This window comes from Microtus oregoni, unplaced genomic scaffold (assembly GCF_018167655.1).
Source record: "Microtus oregoni isolate MIOR12 unplaced genomic scaffold, Mior012 000038F_ref0000394, whole genome shotgun sequence".
In the NCBI taxonomy this organism is placed as follows: domain Eukaryota; kingdom Metazoa; phylum Chordata; class Mammalia; order Rodentia; family Cricetidae; genus Microtus; species Microtus oregoni.
The window spans coordinates 10,868,708-10,896,218 of record NW_024543097.1 but is presented as its reverse complement, the minus strand read 5'-3'; the positions used below and the strand labels follow the sequence as shown (position 1 = coordinate 10,896,218).

Below are 27,511 nucleotides of genomic sequence, written 5' to 3'. Positions count from 1 at the left end.
AGGAGGAAGAATTCATAAATCTATGCATGAAGGACTAGACCAAAAAAGCCTCTTAGTTAAAACTTGGTGTACATCTGTTATTTGATAATGTTTTTAACGTTTAATATTGTTCCAGAAAAGTCTTATTTAAAAACGATAATCTGTAAAACCAAAAACCTAACTTCCAAGGCCAGATCAAGGCTCAATCAAGACTCGCACTTACACTCACTGCACTCCAAATTGAGGCGATTTAGAAGCTCCCAGCCCGCCGGTGTTCTGAAGTGCGCAGGCGCATTGGCGCAGTTGGCGCAGGGGCGTGGCCGGTTTTCCTGCGGGCGGACGCCCCGGTGGAGCAGCGATTCAACCCCCGCAGCAAGACAAGCGTTGCTTGCTCGCTTCAGCGAGACCGTTCTGCGGTAGAGGGTGAGTTTGGCTGCGTAGGAAGCGAAGCGAGAAGGGAGGCTAGAGCGGAGACGCAAACCGAGGAGGCTGCCCGAGAGAGCTAGGGGGTGGAATGCACGGAGCGCGCGGAGCGGCCGGAAGTTTGGGGGGGGGTGGAGACAGAGCGTGATTGACAGGCAAAGAACCAATGCGAGGGCAGCCCGGCCGGCGCCTTCAGTTGAATGTGCGTAGCGTGTTGAGTGCTAAAATTTAGGAAAGCTGTATTAAGCGATTTCCTAGGGAATTATTTTATCTAGTGAACGTTAGGGGTGCACCATTACTGCCCCTGTTAAACATGAAGACACAGGCTTATTGATAATTGTTAACCTGAGATTCAGTTTGGCAGTTGTTACGTGCTATGCTGTACTGCCGGGCTTTAGGATTCAGGAAGGAAGATGGGATGTAAATCTACCACATTGGTAATGGAAGTAGCATAAACGTGGGAGTAAATACTAAGGTCATGGTTTCTGCCCTGTCCTGAAATCCTGGCTAGTTTGCAGTTTTCGTATGCAGGGAGTTCCTGTCTGCCAGCAAGCGGCCCGTGTGCCTGGTTTTCCCAGATAGCGTTCTTCACCTCCGGCTACTTCATTCCAGGGAATCGCCTTTTTATTTAGTCTTGCTGGTTATCTTGTACCTAGGTGATCTTGACCGAAGCAGAGCTCTTTGGACCTGGGTTAAACCCATGATTTTCTTCTTGGAGTAACTAATAATTTCCCTCCTTAACACTCCCAACAGCTTTCTGTTGAAGATCAAGCTCAGGGCTGCTAGTGAGCTGTGCTCCCAGCCAGCAGTTATTTAACATCAACATCCAGCAGCCATGTTCTGTTATGATGTTAGTGATAGACAGAGATAATAAGAAAAGGGGGGGGGGGCTGCAGAGTGTTTAACACATGCCAAATGCTCAAAGTTTGTTGGTTACCTTTTTATATTATTTTTTTGTTACTTTTTTTTTTTTTTTTCCGAGGCAGGGTTTCTCTGTGGTTTTGGAGCCTGTCCTGGAACTAGCTCTTGTAGATCAGGCTGGTCTCGAACTCACAGAGATCCGCCTGACTCTGCCTCCCAAGTGCTGGGATTAAAGGCCTTTTTAAAACCTTTTTATTTTTATCATTTTATGTGTATGGCTATTGTGCCTGCGTGTACATCTGGAGCCCTGGAACTGGAGTTCAGAGTCAGGTGTGAGCTGCTATGTGAGTGCTGGGAATTGATTGAACCTGGGTCCTCTGGAAGAGCAGCAAGCTCTTTTAACTTCTGAGCCATCTCTCCAGCCCCTGTTGATTACTTTTTTCTCCCTCCCTTCATGCTTTTAATGGTTTTTCAGTTACATAGCTCTTTTTATTATTGAATTATCTTTGTTATTTGGATTTTAGTTTTTGTTGTTTTGTTCTGGACATTTCTCCACTTGGGTAGTCATTTTTCTACCCCTAACTATAACTGGAAGAACACATTGGCAACTACTTTTTCCTCGTAAGTGGATTGGCACCATCACTGCCATTTAGGACAGTCTAGAAAAAGAAAGGTTTTCAATTTATTAATAATAAACTGGGTCTTGGGGTTATTACTGTTTGGACTTAGAAAGGATGGACCTGTTCAGTTAACTCTCAAGAAGAGGGGTGTGGATGAGTGTGACCTCCGGATGGCAAAGAGATGGTTGAGAAGAACAGTTTCAGAAGAGGAGATGGAACTGAGAGCCCTTGGCCTGGCAGGGGAAGAGGAATGCTAGGGCCTTGGTATTGGGGAGCCATTCTGGTCAGAGACTAGTGACTGTGAAAAGCGTTCTTCCGGACTGGAACCAAACAGCTGTTTTTTTTAGGGGAGTTAGGTCTGGATCATCTCCCTGAGGCTCCCATTAACTGCTAGGAAGCTTTCTACCGCGGAGTCCCAGGAAGCTCTTAGGTCTTGAGGCCTGAAAAAGATGACCAGTGGATAGCGCTGCTTGTGTGGCAGTAGGGTAGGAGGAGGACAAGCAGCCCTGCACTGTCAGATGCAGGAGGCTGTGGGTGTGAACTAGTACTGTGTCTGAAGAAGCCTGGTCATCCTGTGGGAAATCCGTAGGTTTATGGGCCTTCATCCCAGGAGCAGGTGAGGCCCCTGCGGCATCGAGCGCCTGGTGTAGAGGCCTTGGTGAAGGAATCACAAGGGCCACCTGCGACCCCAACGACCTTCACCTTGGTGCGGAAATGTTCTGCTTTTGTGAAGGTTTTGGAAGGGCCTCCGGCAGCAGTGCCAGAGGCTCATCTTAGAGCTTTCCTGGACTGGACCTTCCAATAGTAATTTTGACCAGCGTCACCAGATGGAGTGTATGGTCCTGGTAGATCATGTATGTGTATAAATGGACAGAATGTGGTCTCTACTTGCCAGAAAATATAGAACCCAAGAAGGAAATTCTGTGACAAGTGGGAAAACTGTGCTTTGGGCTTTGTAGATTTCAAGCTGCTTTATGGGTCTATAGAAAGCTGTAGATTTCTCATATTTTATTTTTTTAACTCTAGGGCGATGGCTGATGAAAACCAGGATGTGGGTGGCGTCCATTTCCCCTTTCCCTTCCCTCCCTATCCTATCCAGAAGGACTTCATGGCGGAGCTCTACAAGGTTTTGGAGGCTGGCAAGATTGGGATATTTGAGAGTCCAACTGGCACGGTGAGTGTGAGGGATGAGGGAGTGTCACTAAGACAACGTGGAGGTCGCCTTACTTACCTTGACATTTCTCCTGTGCAGACATTGCCTTCCTTGAGAAGAAACTGGGCACAGGTGTCGTCAGTTTATCTTAACGCATAACGGTCACTTCCTCTATTAAACCATTGAGCACAGCACCACGGGCTGAGAAAAACCAGGCTAACGGCAGCCGAGACTTTAAAATTGCAATGCAAGCCGTAGCATCAGTGCTTTTGAGATTTCTCTGGCACACTGCAGCCTGGATGTTGAGGGACATAAACACGGGTGTGACTTTCCCCCAGGTTCAGCATGCTGTTTTAGAGTGTAGAATATAGGTTACTGAGTGTCGTTGGGAGGCAACCAAGGAGCCCTGTGTTTTCCTTCCTGACCCAGATTGCGTGAGGGATGTATCTGAGGTGGGCTGTTGAGACTGAATAGGGCTGTGGTCCCCAGCTTCTTTCCAGTACTTTGGTGTATTACCTTGCATAGTGAGGACTATGGGATAGTGAGCGGTGTATTTTGGTCTGAAGACTCTCAGACTCTAAGCTTCAGCCTCCCAGATATAGGAACCTCTGGTCCTTGTTCACTGCATGCCTGCCATCAGTGGAGCCTGGCAAGGTTGACCTCCAGGAGGCTCTTCATAGGGATTTCCTGAATGAACAAGTAAAAGACAGTGAATGATCCCTGCCCCTATATGAGGAAAATTGCATCTCCAGAAACTGACACCCAGGATTCTGGGAGAGAAAGTATGTCTCCTGGGATACCAGTGGTTCCCAGCCTGTGGCTTGCGATCCCTTTGGGGAGTAAGAATGATCCTTTCACAGGGGTAACCTACCTGCTATCCCACATATCAGATATTTACATTATGGTTCATAACAATAGCCAAATTACAGTTTTGAAGTAGCAACAAAAATAATTTATGGTGTGTGGGGGGGTCACTACACATGAGGAACTGTATTAAAGGGTCGCAGCATTAGGGAGGTTGAGAACCGCTGCTCTATAGGGTGAGTGGGAGCAGCCTGCAACAGTGGCCCAGGGACGGAGCCCCTGCACAGCCTCCACTAAACAGCAGCTTCTAAGGGTATGCCTCAAGTTATCGTTTAACATTAATAGCAAGCACTCTAACACAAACGCCAAAGGCAACTAAAGTCCCACAGGGTTAGCTATTGTAATAAGACCATAAAAATTGCAAACTCAGATAATGATATTCCATCATGACTTGACAGTAGCACGTACCCAATTTCTTACTTTACCGCCAGGTTTTTTTTTTTTTTTGGCTCCTGCGAATTAGCCTAAGGCTTGTATGGGCTCCGTGAGTGGGTCTTACTCTTATCTGTCCCGTTTTTTGCATATATATGGAAATGAGCTTTGAGAGTCAGCTCAGAGTCCCAGAACTAGTAACATGATCATGGTCTAATCCAGGATTGCAGGCGAGGAGTCTGTGTCTTAACTTATGGTACCTCCCAGGGCAGGTAGGTTTAGAACCCTGGTCTGGAGACTCTGAGCCGCCCTGGACTAGGCAGGCAGAGGATTCAGTAGACAGGAGGTTAGCTCTAAAGATTCACATGGATCTTAGGAGCAGCAGTCCGGGGTTTCCTTTCTAGAACTGTGTCCTTTTCCTGGGGACTCATAGTCTAGAGCACTGCAGATTGGGTGCATGGCAGAAATCCAGTATCTTACATGCTCGAGTTTCAGAGTCTGGAGTCAACATATTAGCTACTTTGGCTCATTCTGAAGGCTATGTGGGAAGGATAACCAGGCCCACTCCTTGACGTGTGGTGCCATCTTCTTCCTGTGTTTCTTCGTGGTGTTTTTCTTCTATGTATGTGTCCAACTAAATGTCTCTTTTTTTTTTATTAAAATTTTTTTAATTAAAAATTTCCGCCTCCTCCCCACCTCCCTTTTCCCTCCTCCTCCCCTCACTCCCTATGCCCCCCTCCCTTCCCCCCTCCCTCTCCAGTCCAAAGAGCAGTCAGGGTTCTCTGCCCTGTGGGCAGTCCAAGGTCCTCCCCGCTCCTTCCAGGTCTAGGTAAAACAATCTTATTTTAATACCAATCCCAGTTCTCTCTCCCTCCTGTTCTCTTGCTCCCCCTTCCTCCCCTAACCCTAGCTCCCATCTACTCCTCAGAGAGGGTGAGGTCTCCCATGGGGAGTCAACAAAGTCTGTCACAGGAGCAAGACTCTTCCCCCTGTATCTAGGCTGAGCAAGGTATCCCCCATTAGGGAATGGGCTCCAAAAGGCCAGTTCATACTCTTAGAATAAATACTGGTTCCACTGCTAGTAGCCCCACAAACTGCCCAAGCCACACAACTGTCACCCACATTCAGAGGGCCTAGTTTGGTCTTATGTAGGTTCCCAGCTCTCAGTCTGGAGTCAGTGAGCTCCCCACTAGTTCGAGTCAGCTGTTTCTGTGGGTTTCCCAATCATGATAAATGTCCCTTTTTCATAAGGTTCCCAGTCCTTGTAAGAATTAGGACCTACGTAAGAGCCTCATGTCCACTAATTGGACCCACTGTGATGTTTCCAGGTAAGTTCACATCCTGAGACACCAGAGTTAGGAATTAAGCACAGGGTGTGCATGCCAGCCTGTGAAAGGGACCATGGAAACTGTGAGCATCGTCAAGAAGAGTGTTTTGGACAGCAGTTGTCTCAACAGCAGGAACTCATGTGACTGATTATGTTGTGTCTGGACTTCAGTCGCCTTTAAAGCATAGAGTCAGATGTCCTCTTGGCAAGAATTTGGGATTTCATGCTTTGTATTTCTTGGCTAGTAATGTATTTTTCCCACCATTGTTTAGTTATATTAACTTGCAGTATTTGTAAGTGGAGAAAACACTAGAATTCTTTTGGAAGGTAGAGCGATGTGGTTTAAAAGCTGCTCATTCTTGCTTCTTCTTTTTTTTTTTTGAGACAGGGTTTCTCTGTAGCTTTGGTGCCTGTCCCGGAACTAGCTCTTGTAGACCAGGCTTGCCTCGAACTCCCAGAGATCCTTCTGCCTCTGCCTCCCGAGTACTGGGATTAAAGGCATGAGCCACCAACCCCCTGTCTCATTCTTGCTTCATGGGCCAGGCTTTACACCCCCTTTCCTGTTTCTGTGGACTGTGTTACTAACTGCCTTCCTTGCTAGATGGTCTTAGAGCATCCTCATGCTTAGAACTGCAGCTTCTTATTATTACATGGGGAAGGCTGTCCGTCTGGGGAGCTTTGTGTCTGGCCTTGTTTAAGGTCATTCTTCTTCTTGCAGGGCAAGTCCTTAAGTCTCATTTGTGGGGCCCTCTCCTGGCTCCGTGACTTTGAAGAGAAGAGATTACAAGCAGAGGCTCGTCTCCTTGCACCTGGGTCTGGCCCCACGTGTGATGGGAAGAACTCGCTCATGTCTTCCTCATCTTGCCAAGAGTCCTCTGGCACCCCAAGGCCTGCTGGAGAACCCGATTGGATCACCGAATTTGTTCAGAAGAAAGAAGAAAGGGACCTGGTGGAGAGGCTGAAGGTGAGATTTGAGGGGGCTGAGAAAGGGACGTGATCAGGGAAACAAGCGCCATTGATTATTTTCAACTTACTTCAAGATTGAGGAATGCCATATTCTTTGTGTTGGGGCCTCTCAGCCCTTCTGTGAACCGGCATGGCTATCGCCCTAGAGAAGGAGAGGATGCAGCCCCTTTGCACTGAGCCGCGGGACCAGACCTGCAGAGATGGAGGCAGGGTGTGTGGCAAGGGCAGGAAGCCCCTCAGTAGACTCCTTGCCAAGAAAGGCCTGGGGTGCCCCTCCTGCAGTAGTCTTTCTGCTGTGTCCTTGTCCTTTAGGAGGAGCAGGCAAAGAGGAGGAAACGGGAAGAGCGTCTGCAGCAGGTCTGTCAGGATGGACGGCTCAGATTTGCAGCCAAGCGCATGGTGAGCATCTGGAGGCCTGTGGCGCGTGAGACAGCTGGACGCTGCCTGGGACTGAAGTGAGAGACCCGAGTGGCGGACTACACTCCTTGCTCCGTTGGCCCCTTTTCCTCAGCCAACAGCTAGGGATCTTAAGTGGTGGAGTATCCAAGTCGGGGAGAGGAATTCTTGAGTTAGGTAGGGAGGCTCATGCTATGAGATGGATGTGGGCGCTCTGCCCTTGGTGACAGCAGTGCCCATGGCCAGCCCTTTTAGGGAGTCAGCTGGGAGCTCCAGGACTGAGGCTTCTTTCTGTATCCGCTCTTCCCCAGAAACAGGAAGAGGAGGAGACCGAGACTCTCCTGCGCCTCAGCAGGGAGATGTTGGCCACCATAGGGACAGGACCGGAACAGCTGGAGCAGCTGGAGTGTGGGGAGGAGGAGCTGGTTCTGGCAGAATACGAGAGTGATGAGGAGAGAAGAGCCAGCAGGTGAGACCACTGCTGCATGTCCGTCTCCAGCCCTGCTGGGCAGCTCTGCCCTCAGACCAGAGTGTCAGGCCGGAGATAATCTGAAGCACCCAATGAGAGGGCCTGATAGTGGTTCTTGGCTTGTGTACATGACAGGAGGCATAGTAGGAGAAAATCACTTTGAGATGGGGTGTCAGACCGGGCGGTGGTGGTGCATGGCTTCAATCCCAGCACTTGGGAGGCAGAGACCAGTGGATCTCTGTGAGTTCAAGGCCAGCCTGGTCTACAAGATAGCCAGAGCTACATAGCGAAACCCTGTCTCGAAAAACAAAACAAACAAACAAACAAACAAAAAGATGGGGTGTCGCTATAATCGGTGGTGGGGCACGGCAAAGCCCCAGCTACACTCAGGAGGACAGGGAAGAGGCTTCAGTGTTTATGCTGGAGAGAGGTAATAGTTAAAGGCCCTGAGGTGACAGAGGAGTGGCCTCTGGGTACAGAGGGAGCCTCCAGGTCCCGGCCTCCGTTCACCTGTATTTTCTAGGTTTCACAGACCTGAGCAGCAGTGGCGGCCGTGCTTGTGTGGGGTGTCCTGAGAGCAGGTCTCGGCAGTTCCCTGGGACGCGTCTGTGTTGTCTTCAGGGCTTGCCCCTCAGCTCTGCTGACGTCTGAGTAAAGGGCCACCACCCTCCTGCTTGTCAGTGAGCGCCCAGAGCACATTACAGTGCGTTTAGGTATCTAGCTGTCCCGAGTGTACCATGAAAACTGATCTCCATATTTGTCTCTCTCTTAGAGTGGACGAGGATGAGGATGACTTGGAGGAAGAACATATAACCAAGGTGAGCTAAGCTGCCGACTCCTTGGATGCTTCTAGAGCGGGGAAAGGGGAGTTTCTAGGTCCTGGACTCTTGGTTCTAGCAGTTTCGGCTCTGAGGTGTGTGCTTCCCAAATGTAGATCGTTGCTTCTTGTTGCTCCCTTGACTAGCTAGGCTCTGAGGGGAAGCCTTGGAAGGAGCGGCCACTGTGGGCCAGGGACTCACAGAGTTCCCTTCTGCAGTGGGCAGTGGTGAGGGCAAGGGAGGAGCAAGCAAGTGTGCCCTCCTTATTCTTGGACTCTGGTGGCGTGTTTCTCTTCCTGCTTGTGTTTCACATTCGTGGGGTGTCATGAGCTATGTGTGGCATGACACCTCTCCGTTTTAAAAGACATGGTTCCATCTAAGCTGTGTTTCTTCTGTTGAAAGTTGGTGTCCTTCCCTGCACTTCTCTCTCACGCGGCTGAATCCTCGAGCAGCCAGAATGTGCACCCCTGTTCTCCACAGGGGTGAGGATCCAAACCCACTCTCCTAGGGTCCTCAGCTCCTATTTTGTGGTAGGACTCGAGGTCAAGTGTATGTTGAGAGAGTTGAGTCCTAGGAGCTGCTTGGACCCCTAGAGCACTGACAGGCCCTCCTCAGGCGGTGCCTGACCTGAACTGGAGTGCATGCCGTCAGCCCGGAAGAGTGCACGTGTAACCACTGCACATCTTCCCGTAGGATCTCAGGCCACTGTGACCTATAACCCACCCCACCTTTGAATCCCCTTGCTTTCCTCTTTATCAGATTTATTACTGCAGTCGGACACACTCACAGCTGGCCCAGTTTATACAGGAAGTACGGAAGAGCCCTTTTGGCAAGGAAACCCGGCTAGTCTCTCTTGGCTCTCGGCAGGTAAGCAAAGTGGGCAGGGCCAGCCCAGGCAGATTCCTTCTTCTGCCTTGTCTCTGGGCCTAGGCATAGGAAACTGGTGGAGTGAAGGCAAGGTGGGCATGGGAACTCTGCTCCCTTGCTGGCCTTATTCTTTAGAAGGCGCAGGAGAAGCCACCTGGGTCCTTCCTGAATCTTTTAGTCAGCACCATTTCTGCTCATTAAAGGACACCCATCCGTAGTCAGTATCAAAGATGTCGAGCTGAACTAAGGAACGCTGAGAGCGGAGAAACAGTCTTTCCCAGGAAAGAGCACACCATTGGTTATCCAAGATCAAATGGTCAGCCCTAAAACATAATTATGGACTGAGAAGGCCATATTTAAGAATATATTTGCCTGTACATATACATATATGGGTGTAATATCAGTTAACGAAAAAAGAGGCCATGAATTTGGAAGAGATCAAGGAGTGTTTGCAGGGAGGAAAGGAAAGGGGAGAAACAATGTAATTATAATCTCAAAAAATAGAAATTAAAAAACGTACTGTTGGTCATGTTTCTCGCATCCAGGTCCAGAGACCACAACAAAGGACAGTATATTTTATTCAATAAACTGTTTCCTGAAAAACTCCACAGAAACCTCACCCTTTGAATGGGAAAGAAACAGAAAATCAGTACATTAAAAAAATTCAGGCACGGTGGTGGCACACGCCTTTAATCCCAGCACATGGGGAGGCAGAAGCAGGCAAATATCTGAGTTTGAGGCCAGCCTGATCTACATAGTGAATTCTAGGACAGCCAGAGCTACATAGTGAGACCCTGTCTCAAAAAAACAAAAAAGCTGGGTGGTGGTGACATATGCCTTTACTCCCAGCACTTAGGAGGTAGAGGCAGGCGGATTGCTATGAGTTTGAGGCCAGCCTGGTCTACAGAGTGAGTTCCAGGACAGCCAGGGCTACACAGTGAAACCCTGTCTCAAGAAAACAAAAAAAGAAAAACCAAAACTCAAAACCAACCAACCAAATAGCCCCTCCCTCCAACCTCTCTAATCTAACTGGGGCCAGGACTCTAACTGCAAAGAAGCAAGCTTCAAAAAGCAAATATAAGAGAGGGGTCAGTGGGTAAGAGCCCTGTTGCGCTTCCAGAGGACCCAGGCTCAATTTCTAGCATCTCTATGGCAGCTAACAACCATCTGTAACTCTAGTTCCAGGGGATCGTATACTCTCTTCTAGCCTCCTTGGGGATCAGACACGCACATGGTGCACAGACATACATGCAGGCAAAGCACCCCCCGCCCCCCAAACTAAGAGTAAATAAGTCAGCACTGACGGTACAGAGCACAGTTGGGTGGCACGTTTGAAGGCAGCTCCAGTCTCAAAAGGTGGCGAGTTTTATGTTGCTATACCTTGGGCACAAGCAAGTTTCTTTCATCCAGGAAGGTGGGAGAGCAATTCAGTGGTCACATGTGTATTAATGGTCCATTCTGTAAAGGAGGGGAAGCAGGTCAAGATGAGACAATATCTAGGGTTGACTGAGGGGTGCTTGGTGGCCGAGGTTTAGCCCAGTGTGCCTGAAGGCCGTCGTTTTCTCTCTTCTCCCCTGCCTTGTAGAATCTTTGTGTGAATGAAGATGTGAAAAGCCTGGGTTCTGTGCAACTTATGAATGACCGCTGTGTGGACATGCAGAGAAGCAAACACGGTGCGCACGGGAGCGTGGGCTGCGTGGGGCAGAGTGGAAGTGGCAGCAATGTGGTGGGATTGTAACAGGGCCATGGTGATGAAGCCTGTGTTACCCAGAAATAATGGCCAAGCAGGCCCTAGTTCCTTCCTCAGGCCCCTTCCTTGGGCAAGAGTGTTTATGCCTTCTGGGTCAGGGTCAGGGACCTGGCTCAGAGATGTTTGTGTCATCTCTTTATGGCCAATAAAAAGACAAATTCCAGAGTGTTCTGCTGAGTCCACAGTCAGCAGCAAGGGAACATGTTCGAATGTCACTGCACCAATTCTGACCCAGAGTTCCTTCCTGTCCTTGCTTCCTTTCAACTATCCCACCACAGAGAAGAATGGAGCTGTGGAAGACAAGCCAAAGAGAAAGAGACGGAAAATTCATACCTCTTGCCCCTTCCACAACCATGAGCAGATGCAGCTTCTCCGGGACGAGATTCTTCTGGAGGTGAAGGACATGGAGCAGCTTGTGGCCCTTGGGAAGGAGGCACGGGCCTGCCCCTATTACGGAAGCCGCTTGGCCATCCCTGCAGCCCAGGTGAGTGTGCCGGAGAAATGGGAAGTACTCCTTGTACTAACTGGGGCTTACAAAACAAGGGATTTTTTGTTTTGTTTTTCAAGACATGGTTTCTCTTTTTAACAACCATAGTTGTCTTGGAACTAGCTCTTGTAGACCAGGCTGATCTCGAACTCCCTGCCTCTGCTTCCTGAATGCTGGGATAGAAGGTGTGCACCACCATCGCCCAGCTTCTCATTCCTCTTTTGTAGGTGAGGATGTCCCTACATAGGTTAGCTGACAACCGTGCAGCATCGCACACTCACGACACAACATTATCTTACCCAGAGCGTAGAGTCTGAAGAGGCCAGGAATCCTTGGTAGCTTGGGCTAGAGACCAGTTGGTGTTACTGAGCTCTCAGCAGCTAGGAGGGCAGGACGTGAACCTCACCAAATGGCTTTGCAGGTGGACTGCAGACATACCCATCTGTCTGCATATGGCAATACTGTCCTGATTAGACCTGCCTTACCTTTATACACAGAGGAAGAACTGTTTACTTATTTATTTATTTCCTGATAGTTTCCTGCGGTTCGCTATTTGATGCTCTCCCTCCTTCCCTGAAATGTGTCACTCATAGGGAGATCTGTGTCATCTGGGAGACTTAAGTGGATTTCAGAAGAGAGCAGTTCTCAGTGATCACGTTTACAGCAAAGTGCTCACTCATGGACGTTCCTGCTCTATGCGGGTGCTCACACCCAGTACAGACATCCCTGTTCTGTGTGGGTACTCACACCCAGTACAGACAGCCCTGTTCTGTGTGGATGCTCACACTCAGTACAGACATCCCTGCTCTGTGTGGGTACTCACACCCAGTACAGACAGCCCTATTGTGTGTGGATGCTCACATCCAGTACAGATACCCCTGTTCTGTGTGGGTGCTCACACCCAGTACAGACATCCCTGCTCTATGTGGGTGCTCACACTCAGTACAGACAGCCCTGTTCTGTGTGGATGCTCACACCCAGTACAGACATCCCTGCTCTGTGTGGGTACTCACACCCAGTACAGACAGCCCTATTGTGTGTGGATGCTCACATCCAGTACAGATACCCCTGTTCTGTGTGGGTGCTCACACCCAGTACAGACAGCCCTGTTCTGTGTGGGTGCTCAAACCCTCTGCGAACATCCCTGCTCTTTGTGGGTACTCACACCCAGTACAGACATCCCTGCTCTGTGTGGGTGCTCACACCCAGTGCAGACAGCCCTGTTCTGTGTGGATGCTCATACCCAGTGCAGTGCTCACTCATGGATGTCCCTACTCTGTGTGGGTACTCATAGACAAACTGGTGTCTACAGATGTCTCAGTGAGTGAGTGCTGCCACCATTAAGTATGAAGACATGAAATTGTTGTGTTCTTGACATGTGTAAGCAGTTTTCACCTTCTTTTCCTGTGTAACAGCCCAGTGGAATAGCCCTGTTCTCTCCATGAGAATACGGGCACAGAAAGATGGTTTTTCTCTTGTCTGCGTTAAGTATGGTACCCATATTGGCACCTGGGCCTTGTGTTCCCAGTTTTCTGAGTTTCCATATTATCAGTATCTTTGTGTGTGTGTTTGGTGGGTGCATGTGTATGTACACATGCCTGTGTGCAGGCCAGAGAGCAACGTTGGGTATGGCAAGGCTAGTGGGTAAGTGAGGCTGTCCTTGCCTCCCTGCTGCTGGGATCTCAAGTGGCACCACCACCCCTGGCTTTTCCCCATGGGTTTGTGGCTTCAAGGAGAAGACTTTACCAACTGAGCAGTCTCCCTCGCTTATTTGTTGTCTTTTAAGTGGAAGAACCTTCCCAGCAACATAGATCCACAGATTTGATTTTATATTCACCTTTAACTGGCAGTTGTCAGATTCACTTAGCTGATGAAAAACCAAGGGTCACATCAATTAGACTTTGCCAGGGTCACAGAGCTGGGAAGTAGCAGCCCCAGGACCATAGGCTAATGTTGCATTCTGGTGCTCAGTATGTTGAAGAAGTTTGGAGTCTGAGGGCTCTCTTGGGGTCTTAGGTGAGGTTCACCCCCAAGGACTCCACCCCTCACCCTTCCAGATGATCAGCTCCAAGTTTAGTTCCTCACAGCTGACGTTCCACATAGAACATCTGCAGGAAGGTCTGTAGGAGCAGGCAGAACACCGAGCTGTGCTTTCTGGCTTGTATACCCCGTGCAAGGTTGGACTAAGTGTAAGCGGAGACTGCTCATTTGTTTCCGGGCCTCCCAGATCCGAATAATCACACAGAAGCTGTAATAATTACAACACTGCTTGGCAAACGACTTAGGTGTGTTCCTATCTGGCTCTTATATCTTAAATTAACCTATTTCTATTAATCTGTGTATCGCCATGAGGCTGTAGTCTACCGGATAAAGTTCTGGCACCTTTCTCCTTTGGTAGCTTCATGGCATGTCTCTGACTCTGCCTACTCTCTATATCTCTGTTTAGATTCCCCACCTGGCTATATTCTGCCCTGCCATAGGCCAAAGTAGCTTCTTTAGTAACCAGTAATAATAAAACATATTCACAGCATACAGAGGGAAATCCCACATCAAGTAAGAATTAGGACTTCAGTGACCTGGATCATTTACTGCAGGATTAGCCTTCTGCCATGTGCAAGACAGGTGAGTTGTTTTAGTGTCTGACAGTAATCTTTCCCTACAGCTAGTGGTGCTACCCTACCCAATGCTGTTGCATGCAGCCACCCGACAGGCTGCAGGAATCAAACTGCAAGGCCAAGTGGTCATCATTGACGAGGCACACAACCTGATCGACACCATCACCAGCATCTACAGCACAGAGGTCAATGGTTCCCAGGTGGGCTAGCCTTTTCCATCCTGGGCAGTGACATAGGTCATTCCTTTAAACGCCTGGGCCAGGAATTCCTCTGGATGTGGGGCTTGGCAAAACCGAAACCCTGTCTTTTCTTGTTCATTGGCAAGTGTGAGGCTCTTGGTACCTAGCTTGAACAGAGTGGCATCTTTTATCTTCAGCTGCCCTTCTTCCAGGATACTGCTAACTAGTTCTCTGTCAGTAGGATGGTGGTGGCAGGGACCAGGAGCCCCACAAGCCTCACAGGATTGCATCTTATCATTTTGATACTGCTTTGGGGGTCTTTATTGGAGGGATGCCCAGGGTCTCTGCAGGCCCCTATTTATTGTCATTTGTTATGTGGCAAGCATCGAAAAGGGTTCTGTGTGCCTCACATTTTTCTTTTGGGGTAGTAGCTCCCCGTTTTAGCTTTGGAACCTTGGGACTCATAGAGGGCAAAATCATGTGTTGTACCCACTGCACAAACTGAGGTGAGGCAGGATTTGATCATGAAACCTATGTGATACCCGCCACCTGTTTGAATTTCCCTCTTCATGGAGTGAAGTCATCCCCCAACCCAGTTCCCCTGTGATATGTGATATTTAGGACCTTAGGCTTTGGCCTCTTCCCTTGCCCTCTCAGTGGTCATCAGCCCATAGTGTCTCCATGCTTTGCCCTTGTCTGTTTCTGTCCAGTTGCTCATCACCTTGATGGTGTCCTGGCTGGCATTTCCTAGTCACAGACTAATGTCTCTCTACAGAGATCTTCCTAACCATATCCTGGGATGCCTTCATGCTATTCTGTTTTCTCCCCAGCTCTGCCAGGCCCATTCCCAGTTGCTCCAGTACATGGAAAGATACAGGTAAGACACTAGCCCGAGGAAGGAGATGTGGCCATGCTCAGTCTCTGGTCTCCAGAACCCAAATGGAGGCTACTGTAGTGCCCAGATCTTAGAGGAGTAGGTTGAATTGATCTGTCCTGGTGTATGTCCACATCCTAGGCTTTTGGGGACAGAGCAGCAGGCTCTGAAAGCCTTGGTCTTAGCCTTTTTATCTGCTGGAGGGTTTGTAGCTCCCAGCCCAGTGTGTCAGGCCTAGGCAGAAAGGCCCCATGGCATTTGGCGGAAAGACGCTGCTGCAGAATCCTGTGCTAACGCTGTCGTTACTTCCTCAGGAAGCGTTTGAAGGCCAAGAACCTAATGTACATCAAACAGATTCTGTACTTGCTGGAGAAGTTTGTGGCTGTTTTGGGAGGTAGGACTGTCATCCCTGGCTCACCCCCATCTCCAGGTTGTGCTGGTCTTGTTTCTTGACTGCCAGTCAAGACCCTTGGGTGTCTTAAGCTCTGTCTCATCTTTGGTTTGGGATGTCCTCTCTAGCTTCACTGAGATGTTTGACCTCACTAGCGTTTTCATTGTTATCACTTTAGGCCCCAGTTTATTTATTTCTCCACGTTTTACTTTAAGAATTCTGATTGTATGGTTATGCTGATCATACAGTGTAAAGCAAAACGTATTGTGTGGCATAGTTTCAGCCACATGGTATACCAGCGCTGGCACACAGGCAGTCCTGTTTGCCCCTGTGTGGATAGAATCCTAGGAACTTTAAGCCTCTGTCACAGAGGAAGAACTAAAGCTCAGGGCGGTACTTGCCTGTGGCTCATGAGACTGGAGGGCTGCTGACTGTGGTATCCAGGATTCTTGGGCTGTTCTGGGCTGGGACTGTTTCATTATAGGGCAATGCTTTTAAAGGCTTCTGTAGGGTCAGAAAGCCATGGAGACTTTTCTGGAGAGATCTTGTCCTGTGTTAGTACTGTCTGCTTCCTTCTCTGCCTGTGTCACCGCTCCCTGTCTTCTGGAAGAGCCCGTTTTGTTTTTTTTTTTTTTTCCTTGCCCTGCTCAGAGTGACAGTGGGGAGACTGCTTTGATCCTGTCCCCTGCCTGGCCTTGGGTTCCATTTGAAAGTGTGTGAGTCCCATCTGCAAGGCTCCTGGAACTGCCTGTCCTCATAGTGTGTTCTTTGTCTGCTGTCAACGTCCCAAACAAACGTCTCTTGAAACGTGAATGTTCCTTGTAGTTAAGCAGAGAACTACTACCGTGACTGATTGGAATTCCCTCTTTTTAGGTAACATTAAACAAAATCCTAGTACACAGAGCCTGCCCCAGACAGGTGAGGAGTTTGCTGCCGAGTGGGGGGGGGGGGTGATCTGAACCACTCAGACCTCTGGGTCTGAGCCAGGGACTCGGAAAGGTGCAAAACCAGGGTCCTTTGTTTGCTTGCAGGCTCTGAGCTGAAGAGCATCAACGACTTTCTCTTTCAGAGCCAGATAGACAACATCAACCTGTTCAAGGTAAAGGTCTATTCTGATTTAAGCACCTTCTGGTTTACTTAAGGCTGGGAAGGTGAGGTAGGGGTGGAGCACAGCTGTTGGAGAGGTAGGGGTGGAGCACAGCTGATGAGCACTTGCCTGTAATGATAAGGCCTTGTGTTCTCACTCTAGCACATAATCAAAAATAAACATGGAAGAAATAAAATGCAAATCATTGTCATTGAATAGTCTATCGTCCAAGGACCAAAATCAGGAATAGGCAGTTACCAGGTCTTCAAGCTGGACAGCAACAGTCAAATGGGCTTCACTTGGGTTGGGAGTTGTAGAATTTGGCATGCGAGGTTGTTGCTATTCTTTGCACTCCTAGGCACAAACCCAGCCTCCAGGTACTGTTCGTCCCTTTCCACCTCTGTTCTGCTAGTTTTCTCCAGGGAATTGTTTTCAGAATATAGTCCGTGGTATAATGTTTGAGGTGGGCAGGGTGAGAACATGGCTGGGCCTGCCTGACCACTGTTTTCCTGCTGGAACCTTGGCTGGGTGGCAGTCCCAGACCTTTGCTTCTGTTGCATTTGCTATCTGGTGTTCCCTCGGGTGTTAGGTAGCTGTGTCACTAGACCGTAACCTTGTGTGTCTAAATTAAGTACTACTGCCTCCAGGGATGAGACTGTTTTTGTTTGTTTGTTTGTTGGCTTTTTTGATACAGAAGAGTTTCTGTGTAGCTTTGAAGCCCATCCTGGACCTAGCTCTTGTAGACCAGGCTGGCCTCGAACTCACAGAGAACCGCCTCCTCTGCCTCCCTAGTGCTGGGATTAAAGGCTGTGGCCACCCACACCCAGTGGATGCTGTCTTCTTGTTCTGAGCATAATGCCTGGACATACTATGGCCATTTAAGAACCTGGCTTAGAATAGTTGCTCTGGAGGATGGCTGGCCCAAGCTACACACCAGTGAACCAAGAATGGATGGATGGGGGCCAATGTTCAAATCCAGCTTGACCCATCCTAGATCCGATTCTCTCCCTGCTTGTCTTTCATTTTCTTTTTCTTTCTTTTATTTTTTAAGGTGTATTTATTATGTATATAGTGTTCTGCCTGCATGTCTACCTGCATGCCAGAAGAGGGCACCAGATCTTACTACACCATGTGGTTGCTGGAAATTGGAAGTCAGGACCTCTGGAACAGCAGCCAGTACTTTTAACCTCTGAGCCCTCTCTCCAGCCCTCAAAGACAGTTTGTCTGTCTGTTTGTTTGTTTGTTTGTTTGTTTTTCTTCAAGACAGGGTTTCTCTCTGTAGCCTTGACTGTCCTGAAACTCAAACTGACTCAGAGATCTGCGTGCTTCTGCCTGGGATTGAAGGCGCACCACCACCTCCCGGCTGCCTTCCATTTTCACATCATCTGTCCTTAGACTAACGCCTTGGTCATTGTCACTACTGTGATCCTGTCAATCGTCTTTGGTACCTTTCTCCTTTGTGTTCAAATCTCAACAGTTGATTTGCCCCTGTTCTTGAGTTATTGCAGCTTCCACAGCTATGACCCTTGCTGCAGGCTTCTTTCTCCAGCTTGCCTCAGGCCTTTCCCTTTTCCCTTTGGAGGCTGACAGAAGCAGTCTAACCAGATGCTGGTCTCTGTAGCAATTTTTCTAATTCCCACTGTGACCTGAGCTGAGACATCAACATCTACAAACTGAACAGAGCAGGGAAACTACATCTTGGCTTTCCCTGGGACGGGCCCAGATCTCTCCTTCTTGCTTTTGTACAAAGGATTGGATTTTTTTTTTTAAAGATTTGCCTTTTTATGTGTGTGCCATGTGTATATGCACACACTCATGTTTTGAATTTAGGTGTGCATGTGCCACCGTGTGTGTGTGTGTGAGGGGACGGGGAGGGATATTAGAGAACAATTTCCCTTGTTGGTCCTTGCTCTCTACCCTGTTTGAGGCATGTCTCTTGATTGTTTTTCCACTGGGGATGCCAGGCAAGCTGACTCACAGACTTCTGGGGTGTCTTTTGTCTTTGTGTCCCATTTCTCCGTAAGAACACTGAGATTATAGACACTCACTTTGTTGTCTCTGGCTTTTATGTGTTCTCTGAGTCTTCCAGCTTAGGGTTTCATGGTTATGCGGCAAGCTTGTGAGCCATCTTCACAGCCCTTAGGATTGTTTTTAAATTACCTCTTGTTTCTTTAAGGCCCACTCTGCATTTGGAAGAAGGAAACAGCATACAGTTGTTGTCTTCTTTTTGAAGTTGTTTATTTTTTATTTTATACGTGTGGGTGTTTTGCCTGCATGTATGTCTGTGTACCACATGTGTGCCTCCATGGTGCCCAAGGAGGTCATGAGAAGGCATCAGATCCACCATAACTGATAATACAGATGGCTATGAGCCATCATGTAGGTTCCAGGTCTTCTGGAAGAGCAACCAGTGCTCCTACTGGCTGAGCCAACCTTCCCACCCTTCAGATTTTATTCTGAATACCCTTAGAGCCACGAGAGCAGTGGAGATATTGTGAGGAGGCTAGGGTTGGGAGGAACCCTGAGTTTTTATGGGAAGTAGAACAGTGACCTCAGGAAGCAGACCAGTAAGATTTCTTGTGGTGTTTTGGCTCCTCTGAGGTGCCAGTGAGCCACCTTCCCTTAGTGGTGTGGCGTGGCCATGTCTTCAAAGTTCAGACCACAGTTTGCTTCCTTCTCACGGGCTCGTGCTGGTTTTGCAGGTGCAGCGGTATTTGGAGAAGAGCATGATCAGCAGGAAGGTACCTTTCCCGTTGTCCTGGCAAGGAGCCCGAGTACCCCTGCCTGCCTTACTCTGCTGTCCTGGGAACTCAAGGCCTCTGATTCTACTGCCCATAGTGTGGAGTGATTTCTGGCTTGGGAGGAAGTGGACTGCAGACTGGCTTGGTGTCTCATCCAGGGCTGCTTCTCATTCTGTGTGTCCTCCTGCTCTCTCCACACGTAGCTGTTTGGCTTCACAGAACGCTTTGGGGTTGTTCTTCCATCTGTCTCAGCCTCTCAGGAGAACCGCAGTCTGGATGGCTTCCAGCACTTCCTGAAGAGCCTGCAGTCAGGGCCTACCGAGGGTGAGTTAGGAGGGTGAGAGAGAAGAGCCAGGCACAGGCCCTTGGAAACAACATAGACTTGACCTAAGGAAGGCCTTTTCCCCCTATCCTTCCCTTGTCTGCAGACTCCCTGGAGGAGGACCAGGCCACAGCCCCTCGGCCTGCCTCCCCTCTGATGCACATTGAGGCCTTTCTGGCAGCTCTCACCACTGCCAACCAGGATGGCAGGGTTATCCTGAACCGGCAAGGTAATCGACTGCTTGTGGCAAAGGGGCCTAGTACTGATGGCAAGACAAATGAGTTGTTTCTTAAAGGAAAGTGCTAACTCACTGGCCTCCGTGGATCAGCTGGGGTTTCCTATGCCTGATTCACTCCTCTCTTTTCTTTTTGTCTGTCTGTCTTTCAGGCAATGTTGGTCAAAGCAGCCTCAAATTCTTGCTCTTGAATCCAGCTGTGCACTTTGCCCAGGTGGTGAAGGAATGCCGAGCAGTGGTCATTGCAGGCGGCACCATGCAACCGGTAAGGCACCCAGACACTTGTCAGCTCTCTTCTGTCCCCTGGAGCTCTAAAGAGACCCAGCAGTGCCCACTAGTGCCGCTGCCCTGGCCTGGTGGGGCAGTAGCACTCTGGCTCTTGGCCGTCTGCAGCCCCAGAAGCAGGCTTCTCTGAGAACAAGCCCCCTGTGGTCCCAGACTCTCGCTTAGGTACCTCCCTCTCTTTCCCCTCCTGTACCAGCACCTCTTAGAAAGTCGCTGCATGTATGTTTTTAGATAAGTTACATAGTTCTATTACAGAAATTAAAGACAAGCTGTAGATGTCAGAATTCTACCAATGAAAGATTCATGCTAGTATATGGAGCATATGTATGTACATACATACATTTTGCATATGTACGTATGTTTTTTTAAAACCACATTTCTACATTAGTGGTATAATTTACTTTTTCTCTCTGCAATAAAATGTTAATATCATCCTTGTTAGCAAATATTTGTTCTAGCATCTTCTATCCTGTCTCAATCTAACCACATAGATAATGCCACATTTCACCATATTCTAACCACGTAGATAATGCCACATTTCACCATATTCTAACCACGTAGATAATGCCACATTTCACCATATTCTAACCACGTAGATAATGCCACATTTCACTGTATTCTGCTCACACCACATAGGAAATTTCACATTTCACCATATTCTTCTAACACAACGCCTGCTTTGATTTACTTAGACCATTTTCCCGTTGTGCCTGGTTTTCACAGTTCTGTGATCCGTGCAGACAGCGAATCTAAGGATCGTTTGTATCTTTCATCCTGTGCACATTCGGGGTTTAGACCGCTGGACTCCTAAGCACAGGTCCCTGCCTTGGCTGCCTACTCGAATGGCCTTTCTGTTTTGTTTTCCCTGTATTCCTGCTGATGGACCTCAGAACCATCAGTCAAGGCACATTCCAAGCCCACATAGGCGTTTGTTTTGTTTTTGGTTTGCGGTGTGTGTACAGATTTGTACATTTGTATTAATGTGATACATGGTCATTGTTGTTCTATTGTGTGTGTGTGAGAGAGAGAGAGAGAGAGGGAGGGAGAGAGAAATGTAGTCTTTGTGTTTGTTTGTTTTGGGACAGGGTCTCTACATTTTGCATTTATATTGTAGATTAGACTGGCCTCAAATTCACAGAAATTCACATATTTCTGCTTCTCAAGATCTGAGATTAAAGGCATGCACCACCATGCCCAACTCATACTGTGTAGTCTTAAAGAATTATCTTGACTAGAGTGACAGACTGTTGTTAGTCACCAAGTGGGTACTGGAGCCAAACCCAGGTCCTGTGCAAGAGCATTGAGGGCTCTTAATCACATATCTTCCCCCCCCCCGATTTTTAATTTTTTTATTGATTTTATTGAGCTATATATTTTTCTCCACTCTCCTCTTTTCCTCCCCACTCCCCTTCAGCCCTCTCTCAAGGTCCCCATGATCCCAGTTTACTCAGGAGATCTTGTCTTTTTCTACTTCCTATGTAGATTAGATCCACGTATGTCTCTCTTAGGGTCCTCATTGTTGTCTAGGTTCTCTGAGATTGTGATTTGTAGGCTGCTTTCTTTGCTTTATGTTTAAAAGCCCCTATGAATGAGTACATATGAAATTTGTTTTTCTGGGTCTGGATTATCTCACTCAAAATGACGTTTTCTAGCTCCATCCATTTGCCTGCAAAATTCAAGATGTTATTTTTTTCTGCTGTATAGTACTCCATTATGTAAATGTACCACATTTTCCTTATCCATTCTTAGGTTGAGGGGCATTTAGGTTGTTTCCAGGTTCAGGCTATGACAAACAAAGCTGCTATGAACAAGTTGAGCACATGTCCTTGTGGCACAATTGAATATCCTTTGGATATATACCCAAAAGTGGTATTGCTGGGTCTTGAGGAAGGTTGTTTCCTAATTTTCTGAGAAATCACCACATTGACATCCAAAGGGGTTGTACTAGTTTGCATTCCCACCAGCAATGCAGAAGTGTTCCCATTCCCCACAAACTCTCCAGCATAAGTTGTCATCAGTGTTTTTTATTTTGGCCATTCTTACAGGTGTAAGATGGAATCTCAGAGTTGTTTTGATTTGCATTTGGTGTCCAATTTCTTGAGTTCTTTGTATATTTTGGAGATCAGTCCTCTGTCTGATGTGGGGTTGGTGAAGATCTTTTCTCATTCTGTAGACTGTCATTTTGTCTTGTTTACCGTGTTCTTTACAGAAGCTTTTCAGTTTTAGGAGGTCCCATTTATTAATTGTTTCTCTCAGTGTCTGTGCTGCTGGGGTTCTATTTAGGAAGTTGTTCCCTGTGCCAATGCGTTCAAGTGTACTTCCCACCTTCTCTTCTGTAAGGTTCAGTGTGGCTGGCTTTATGTTGAGGTCTTTGATCCATTTGGACTTGAGTTTTGTGCATGGTGATAGATAGGGGTCTATTTTCATTCTTCTACATGTTGATATCCAGTTACACCAGCACCATTTGTTAAGTATGCTTTCTTTTTTTTCCATTTGATTTTTTTTGCTTCTTTATCAAAGAAGATGTGTGGATTGATATCCGGGGCTTCTATTCGGTTCCATCAAGTCCATTTTGCACTAGCAGTTAGTCTTGGTAGTAAGTCCTGCCTTGGTGTGTGGTTGGCGGACTAGGGAGTCACATCACTAAAGAGACCTGACCTTCCCTCTCCCGGCATCTGTCAAAGGCCAGTCGTTCCTCAGTTAGTGGTAGGATTTTGTCCCTACATCCCCATCTCCATGCTGTGATTCTGCCTGGCTTGGGCTTGCCCCGGTCTCAATCTGTCACAATCACGGTGACATATTTAACCTGTCCTGTTGTGTCCTGAAGCAGTTTTCCTGATGCTGTCTCCCACCTCTGGGAATGGTCATTCTTCCCTTTCACTTTTTCCTGAGGATCCCTAAGTCTTGAGTGTTCTGTTTTCTTGACTGTCACTCGGTTAGGATAAGGTAGGAATCTTAATGCCGTTTTGGTTTTTATTTCTCTGGTAGCTAGTAAGTTTAGACATGTTATTCATACATTTTTGGCCATTCCTTTTTCCGGTTTTGAGAGCTCTTCATTTTATCGGTCCATTTCCTGACCGGGTTGTTTGATTTCTTGTTTCATTTTTTTTTTTTGATTTCTTTGTATATTATAGTTAGTATTGTACACTGTTGATTTTGATGCATAGAAAGGGCCTGGAGTCAAATGTGCCAACTTCCTTTGCTGTTCTTTTTGAGTTTTCTGTCAACAGTGGATGCCGTTACTGGTTGTTTCAGCTGAAGGCCATCGGCCTTTCTTTGAGCTTCCTCTACTTGTTACCACCTATCCCAGACTTCCCTTACATGGCCCCCCAAGCTCTGAGGTCACAAGGCCCTGATGTTTTGGTTGCAGGTGTCTGACTTTCGGGAGCAGCTGCTGGCATGTTCTGGAGTGGAAGCTGACCGGGTGGTGGAGTTCTCCTGTGGTGAGGAACCGTGGGGAGGGTAGAACTGGCCAAGAAACTCTGAGGTCTTGATTTAGTTACCCTTAGTGGGTTTGCTCACCAGCGTACTCTCCTCAGCACGTCGCTGGCGTTGGGTATGTCAGCGCAGAGAGAAGCCGCGTGCATTTCAGATTTCTGTTTCTAGTAGGGGAAGTGATCTGAGAAACTGCCCTACCTGGACACTGGTTTTCAGCCCTCTTTTGGTATCGCCAGGTCACGTGATCCCTCCAGACAACATCTTGCCCCTTATTATATGCAGTGGGCCCTCTAACCAACAGCTGGAATTCACCTACCAGAGAAGAGAGCTGCCTCAGATGGTTAGTGCCAGCCCACGGTCCCATCCTCTCTGGTGTGTGTGATCAAGGAGAGAATTCTTCAGCGCTGGCATTGGGGCAGATGGTCATATATGGCACGAGCAGATTCATTGTTTTAGATATTTATCAAGGAAGACCTTGGTTGCCTTCCTCTCCTTAGACTACTAAATGTTTTCTAAAGAGCTCCCAGCATCCCATTAATGTAGGATGGAAGAAGGCTGACCATTTTGGGGGGTTCTTGCTCCTTGCCTTTACAGCGGGAAGGATGCTTTTCTTGGGCACAGTTCCTGTAGCATCTCAATGTTAATTCGTTCTGGACAGTGCCCTCATGGCACTGGAACTTAGGGAGAGCACAGTGGCATACCAAAAGTCTAGTTCAATCCTGGGGTGCCAGCGATGGGATGTGTCATAACGGCACGCAGTCACCAGAATCCCCAGCTGGGCATGGTCTGGTAAGAGTAAGTAGGGCATTCCACACTGTAGAAGGGGAGCTGCTTGGGTGTGCCCATGGCACCTGTTCCTAGCCAGCTCTTTGTCTGCCTTCTGCAGATGGAGGAGACGGGCCGCATCCTCTGTAACTTGTGCAACGTGGTCCCTGGAGGAGTGGTATGCTTCTTCCCTTCCTATGAGTACCTGCGCCAGGTGCATGCTCACTGGGACAAGACTGGCCTGCTGGCACGTTTGTCTGTCAAGAAAAAGGTGAGTGCCCCGTAGCCTGTTTATGAGGACATTGCTACCCGTCGCTCTTCCTAGGATTCCTTAATCTTGTGGACTTGGCATGGTCCAGATTCTCATAGCTTCTAAAATCTACCAAGTCTAGACCTGGGACAATGGCCATGGGGATTCCCCAAAACTTGATTACATATTCCATCCTCAGGCTTCAAAACCCAGACTGAGGCTCAAGCTTCAGTCTTTTGAAGCCTTTTGCTGTGTGGCCTTCTTCCTTTAGATTTTCCAAGAGCCCAAGAAAGCAAGCCAGGTGGAGCAGGTGCTGATGGCGTATTCCAAGTGCATCTCGGTGAGAGGAAGTGGGGCTGGATCCAGAAGCCCTCTGTGCCTGACAGCTGGGGACAGATGTGAGGGAGGCTCCCAGGTCTGGCTCAGCAGCACTGGTGTGGCTCTCCCCTCACAGTGCTGCAGTCAGGAAGGAGGCCATCTGACAGGAGCTTTGCTCCTCTCTGTGGTTGGAGGGAAGATGAGTGAAGGGATCAACTTCTCTGATGACCTGGGCCGGTAGGTGTGCTGTCCTCTTGTCTGCTGGGGCTGAGGGCCCTGGGCCCTTCCCGCCGAGTCACACCGTAGGGTCGGTACCCGTGTGGCCTGCTTGGGGTGTGCAGGCTGTGGGTGTGTGAAAGCCCTCTCCATCTGGCTTAGTAGAACAGAGAAGTGGGCAGCCATGACTTTGAACACAATTGGTTCAAAATAGCAGTTAGCTGATCTCATGTGGTGTCCCCATCCATGATTGTTTGTCACTTACGCCATGGGCCATGTCACCCACTACAGGTGTGTGGTGATGGTGGGGATGCCATACCCCAACATTAAGTCTGCAGAGCTGCAAGAGAAGATGGCCTACTTGGATCAGATCATTGTGAGTATCCGCCGTGTTTCAGACGGTGAAAGGAAGGGGCAAGGAGGAAGTGGCGTAGAAACCCCGAGGACTGGATGGCAAGGACCTGCATTGTGACAGCGCATGGTGTAGATGTTTTGTTCCTCCTTAGAGGCTTTGGAGTACACCTCTGGCCCCCCCATCTTCTCTATAAATATCCTGCGGCACAAGTTGTTGGCTAAGACCTTTGAAACCTGGCCTTGCTCCAAAGCCTGTGTACCAGGCAGGCAAAAGTAGATGATTCTGATCTTCCATTTTCTTTTTCTTTTTTTCTTCTTAGCCTAGGACACAAGGTCAGGCACCCCCAGGGAAGGTGCTGGTGGAGAATCTGTGTATGAAGGCTGTAAACCAGTCCATAGGTAAGTCTGGGGCTGCTGCTAGGGCAGATGGATGGGTCAAGGAAGGAGGGATTCTACTGCTTAGTGTCCATTTGAGGAGCAAATGAGGGAGGCGATCCCAATGGACATGCAGTATTGGTAGGCAAGTTAACTCAGGAGCCCCAACCTGGCTGGGCAGTGGTGGCACATGCCTCTAATCCCAGCACTCATGAAGCAGAGGCAGGTGGATGGATCTCTGTGAGTTCGAGGCCAGCCTGGACTACGAAGCGAGTTCCAGGCAGCCAGAGCTGTTACACAGAGAAATCCTGTCTTGAAAAACAAGAGAGTCCTAATCTTTGTGTCTACCCAGGCAGGGCCATTAGGCACCAGAGAGACTTCGCCAGTATTGTGCTCCTGGATCACCGGTATGCCCGCCCTTCTGTCCTGGCGAAGCTGCCAGCCTGGATACGAGACCGTGTGGAGGTCAAAGCCACCTTTGGCCCTGCCTTTGCTGCTATGCGGAAGGTTAGCTTTGTTCCCTGTGCCCCAGACCTCCCAGCCTGAAATGAGCTTCTCATGGTCTTTTTCTCCCTGCAGTTTCATCGGGAGAAATCACTTCTCCGACTGGTATAGGCTCCTCTTCTATTCTCCCTCCTTGACCTGACCTGACCTTTGTGTTTCACCCGAGATGGTCAAAAGCAGACGCAACCTGTGAAGTCCACACCAACCTTTCAGAGGCAGTGGATTCCAGTGTTGTGACTTACACAGAAAAGCCACCAGGACAAATCAAATTCACCCTGAAGGAACATGGCCCAGAACCTCATTGTCAGGCGCCACATTCCCTGAGACTGGTTCTTCCCATGGCGCCTGACTCAGCTTCAGTTTTTTGTCTGGCTTCAGGAGGCTGTGCAAGCAGCTGCTCTCTGCCCTTTTATGAGGCGAGGGCCACCCTGCCTTCATCCTTTTTAGGGACAGTGAGTTGTTCTTGGCGTTTGGCTCCAGTTTCAGCCACAGACGTCCCTATTCCGGGCCCTGCTGTCTGCAGGGCTTCCACATTCAGGCTGTGTTGACTGTGGCTCCGGGAGGAGGTGGATCTCTCTTGCTTAGCTGCTGCTCCTTCCTCAAGCCAAGGAGACCTCTTCTCTTCAGCCACCAATTCCACACCTACCATGGCCTCAGGAGCAACGCTAGGACCACTAGACTCTTGCTGTGACTACGTTTCGAGCCCCTCCGTCACCAGAGCATTTTTGGCTGTGGAGAAATATAAACACCATCCCTCGCTCTGTAGTAGTTACCCCAACTCACCTCTTTTTTGAATCCAGAAAAAAATGTTCTACTCCCTCAGACATTCTTTCTCATTGCCGAGACAACCGGGTCAGGAGGACAGCTCACGGTCTGCTGAGCCATCTGCATCTGGCAAGGCCACCCTTCCCTTACTAAATAAAGGGCACTCTTCACCTGGGTAGTTACTATTCTTTATTATTGTGAGTCGCCGTTTTCTCAGTCCTAACAAAAGCAAGCAAAGTACCCTAGGGGCGGCGCAGGTAGACAATGGACCTGGCACATGGTACACACAACCCCTGACCGTGGAAAGGGGTGAGGCAAGATGAGGGACAGTTGTTCAGCCACTCGGCCCTCTACAGACTACTGGAGCTTAGTGGTCCACTTGCTCAGGAGCCTCTCAGGGCTGTTTGTGCTGGAGTGAATAAGGAGGGCCCTGTCCTGCCTAGGG

At 48.7% G+C, this 27,511-nt stretch overlaps 1 protein-coding gene across 3 annotated transcripts; it reads left to right on the top strand.

The window, feature by feature from the left end:
* The first annotated feature begins 209 nt into the window (after positions 1–209).
* On the top strand, positions 210–27,258 carry Ddx11 (DEAD/H-box helicase 11). Of its 3 annotated transcripts, XM_041631853.1 has the most exons (27): positions 210–402; positions 2,910–3,057; positions 6,318–6,563; positions 6,878–6,964; positions 7,273–7,430; positions 8,203–8,248; positions 9,008–9,115; positions 10,701–10,788; positions 11,144–11,349; positions 14,015–14,167; positions 14,977–15,023; positions 15,335–15,414; positions 16,285–16,329; positions 16,443–16,510; positions 19,201–19,239; positions 19,443–19,563; positions 19,668–19,790; positions 19,949–20,061; positions 23,452–23,524; positions 23,756–23,859; positions 24,406–24,555; positions 24,806–24,874; positions 24,989–25,089; positions 25,360–25,444; positions 25,743–25,821; positions 26,150–26,304; positions 26,377–27,258. In XM_041631853.1, exons 2-27 carry the CDS (start codon positions 2,914–2,916, stop codon positions 26,410–26,412), a joined length of 2,724 nt encoding a protein of 907 aa, XP_041487787.1. In that variant the 5' UTR covers positions 210–402; positions 2,910–2,913; the 3' UTR covers positions 26,413–27,258. The 3 variants fall into 3 exon arrangements, 2 of the variants coding, with proteins under 2 accessions (XP_041487787.1, XP_041487788.1); XR_005972314.1 differs by lacking the exons at positions 24,989–25,089; positions 26,377–27,258 and having other exon boundaries at positions 288–402; positions 26,150–26,204; XM_041631854.1 differs by lacking the exons at positions 210–402; positions 2,910–3,057; positions 6,318–6,563; positions 6,878–6,964 and adding an exon at positions 7,002–7,138.
* Positions 27,259–27,511: the final 253 nt, after the last annotated feature.

Coding starts and splice junctions, on each gene's coding strand:
- Ddx11 (XM_041631853.1), top strand. CDS start 2,914: ATGGCTGATGAAAACCAGGATGTGGGTGGCGTCCATTTCCCCTTTCCC. Junction 6,564..6,877: donor ACCTGGTGGAGAGGCTGAAG/GTGAGATTTGAG, acceptor CTTGTCCTTTAG/GAGGAGCAGGCAAAGAGGAG. Junction 20,062..23,451: donor CAGGCGGCACCATGCAACCG/GTAAGGCACCCA, acceptor TTTTGGTTGCAG/GTGTCTGACTTTCGGGAGCA.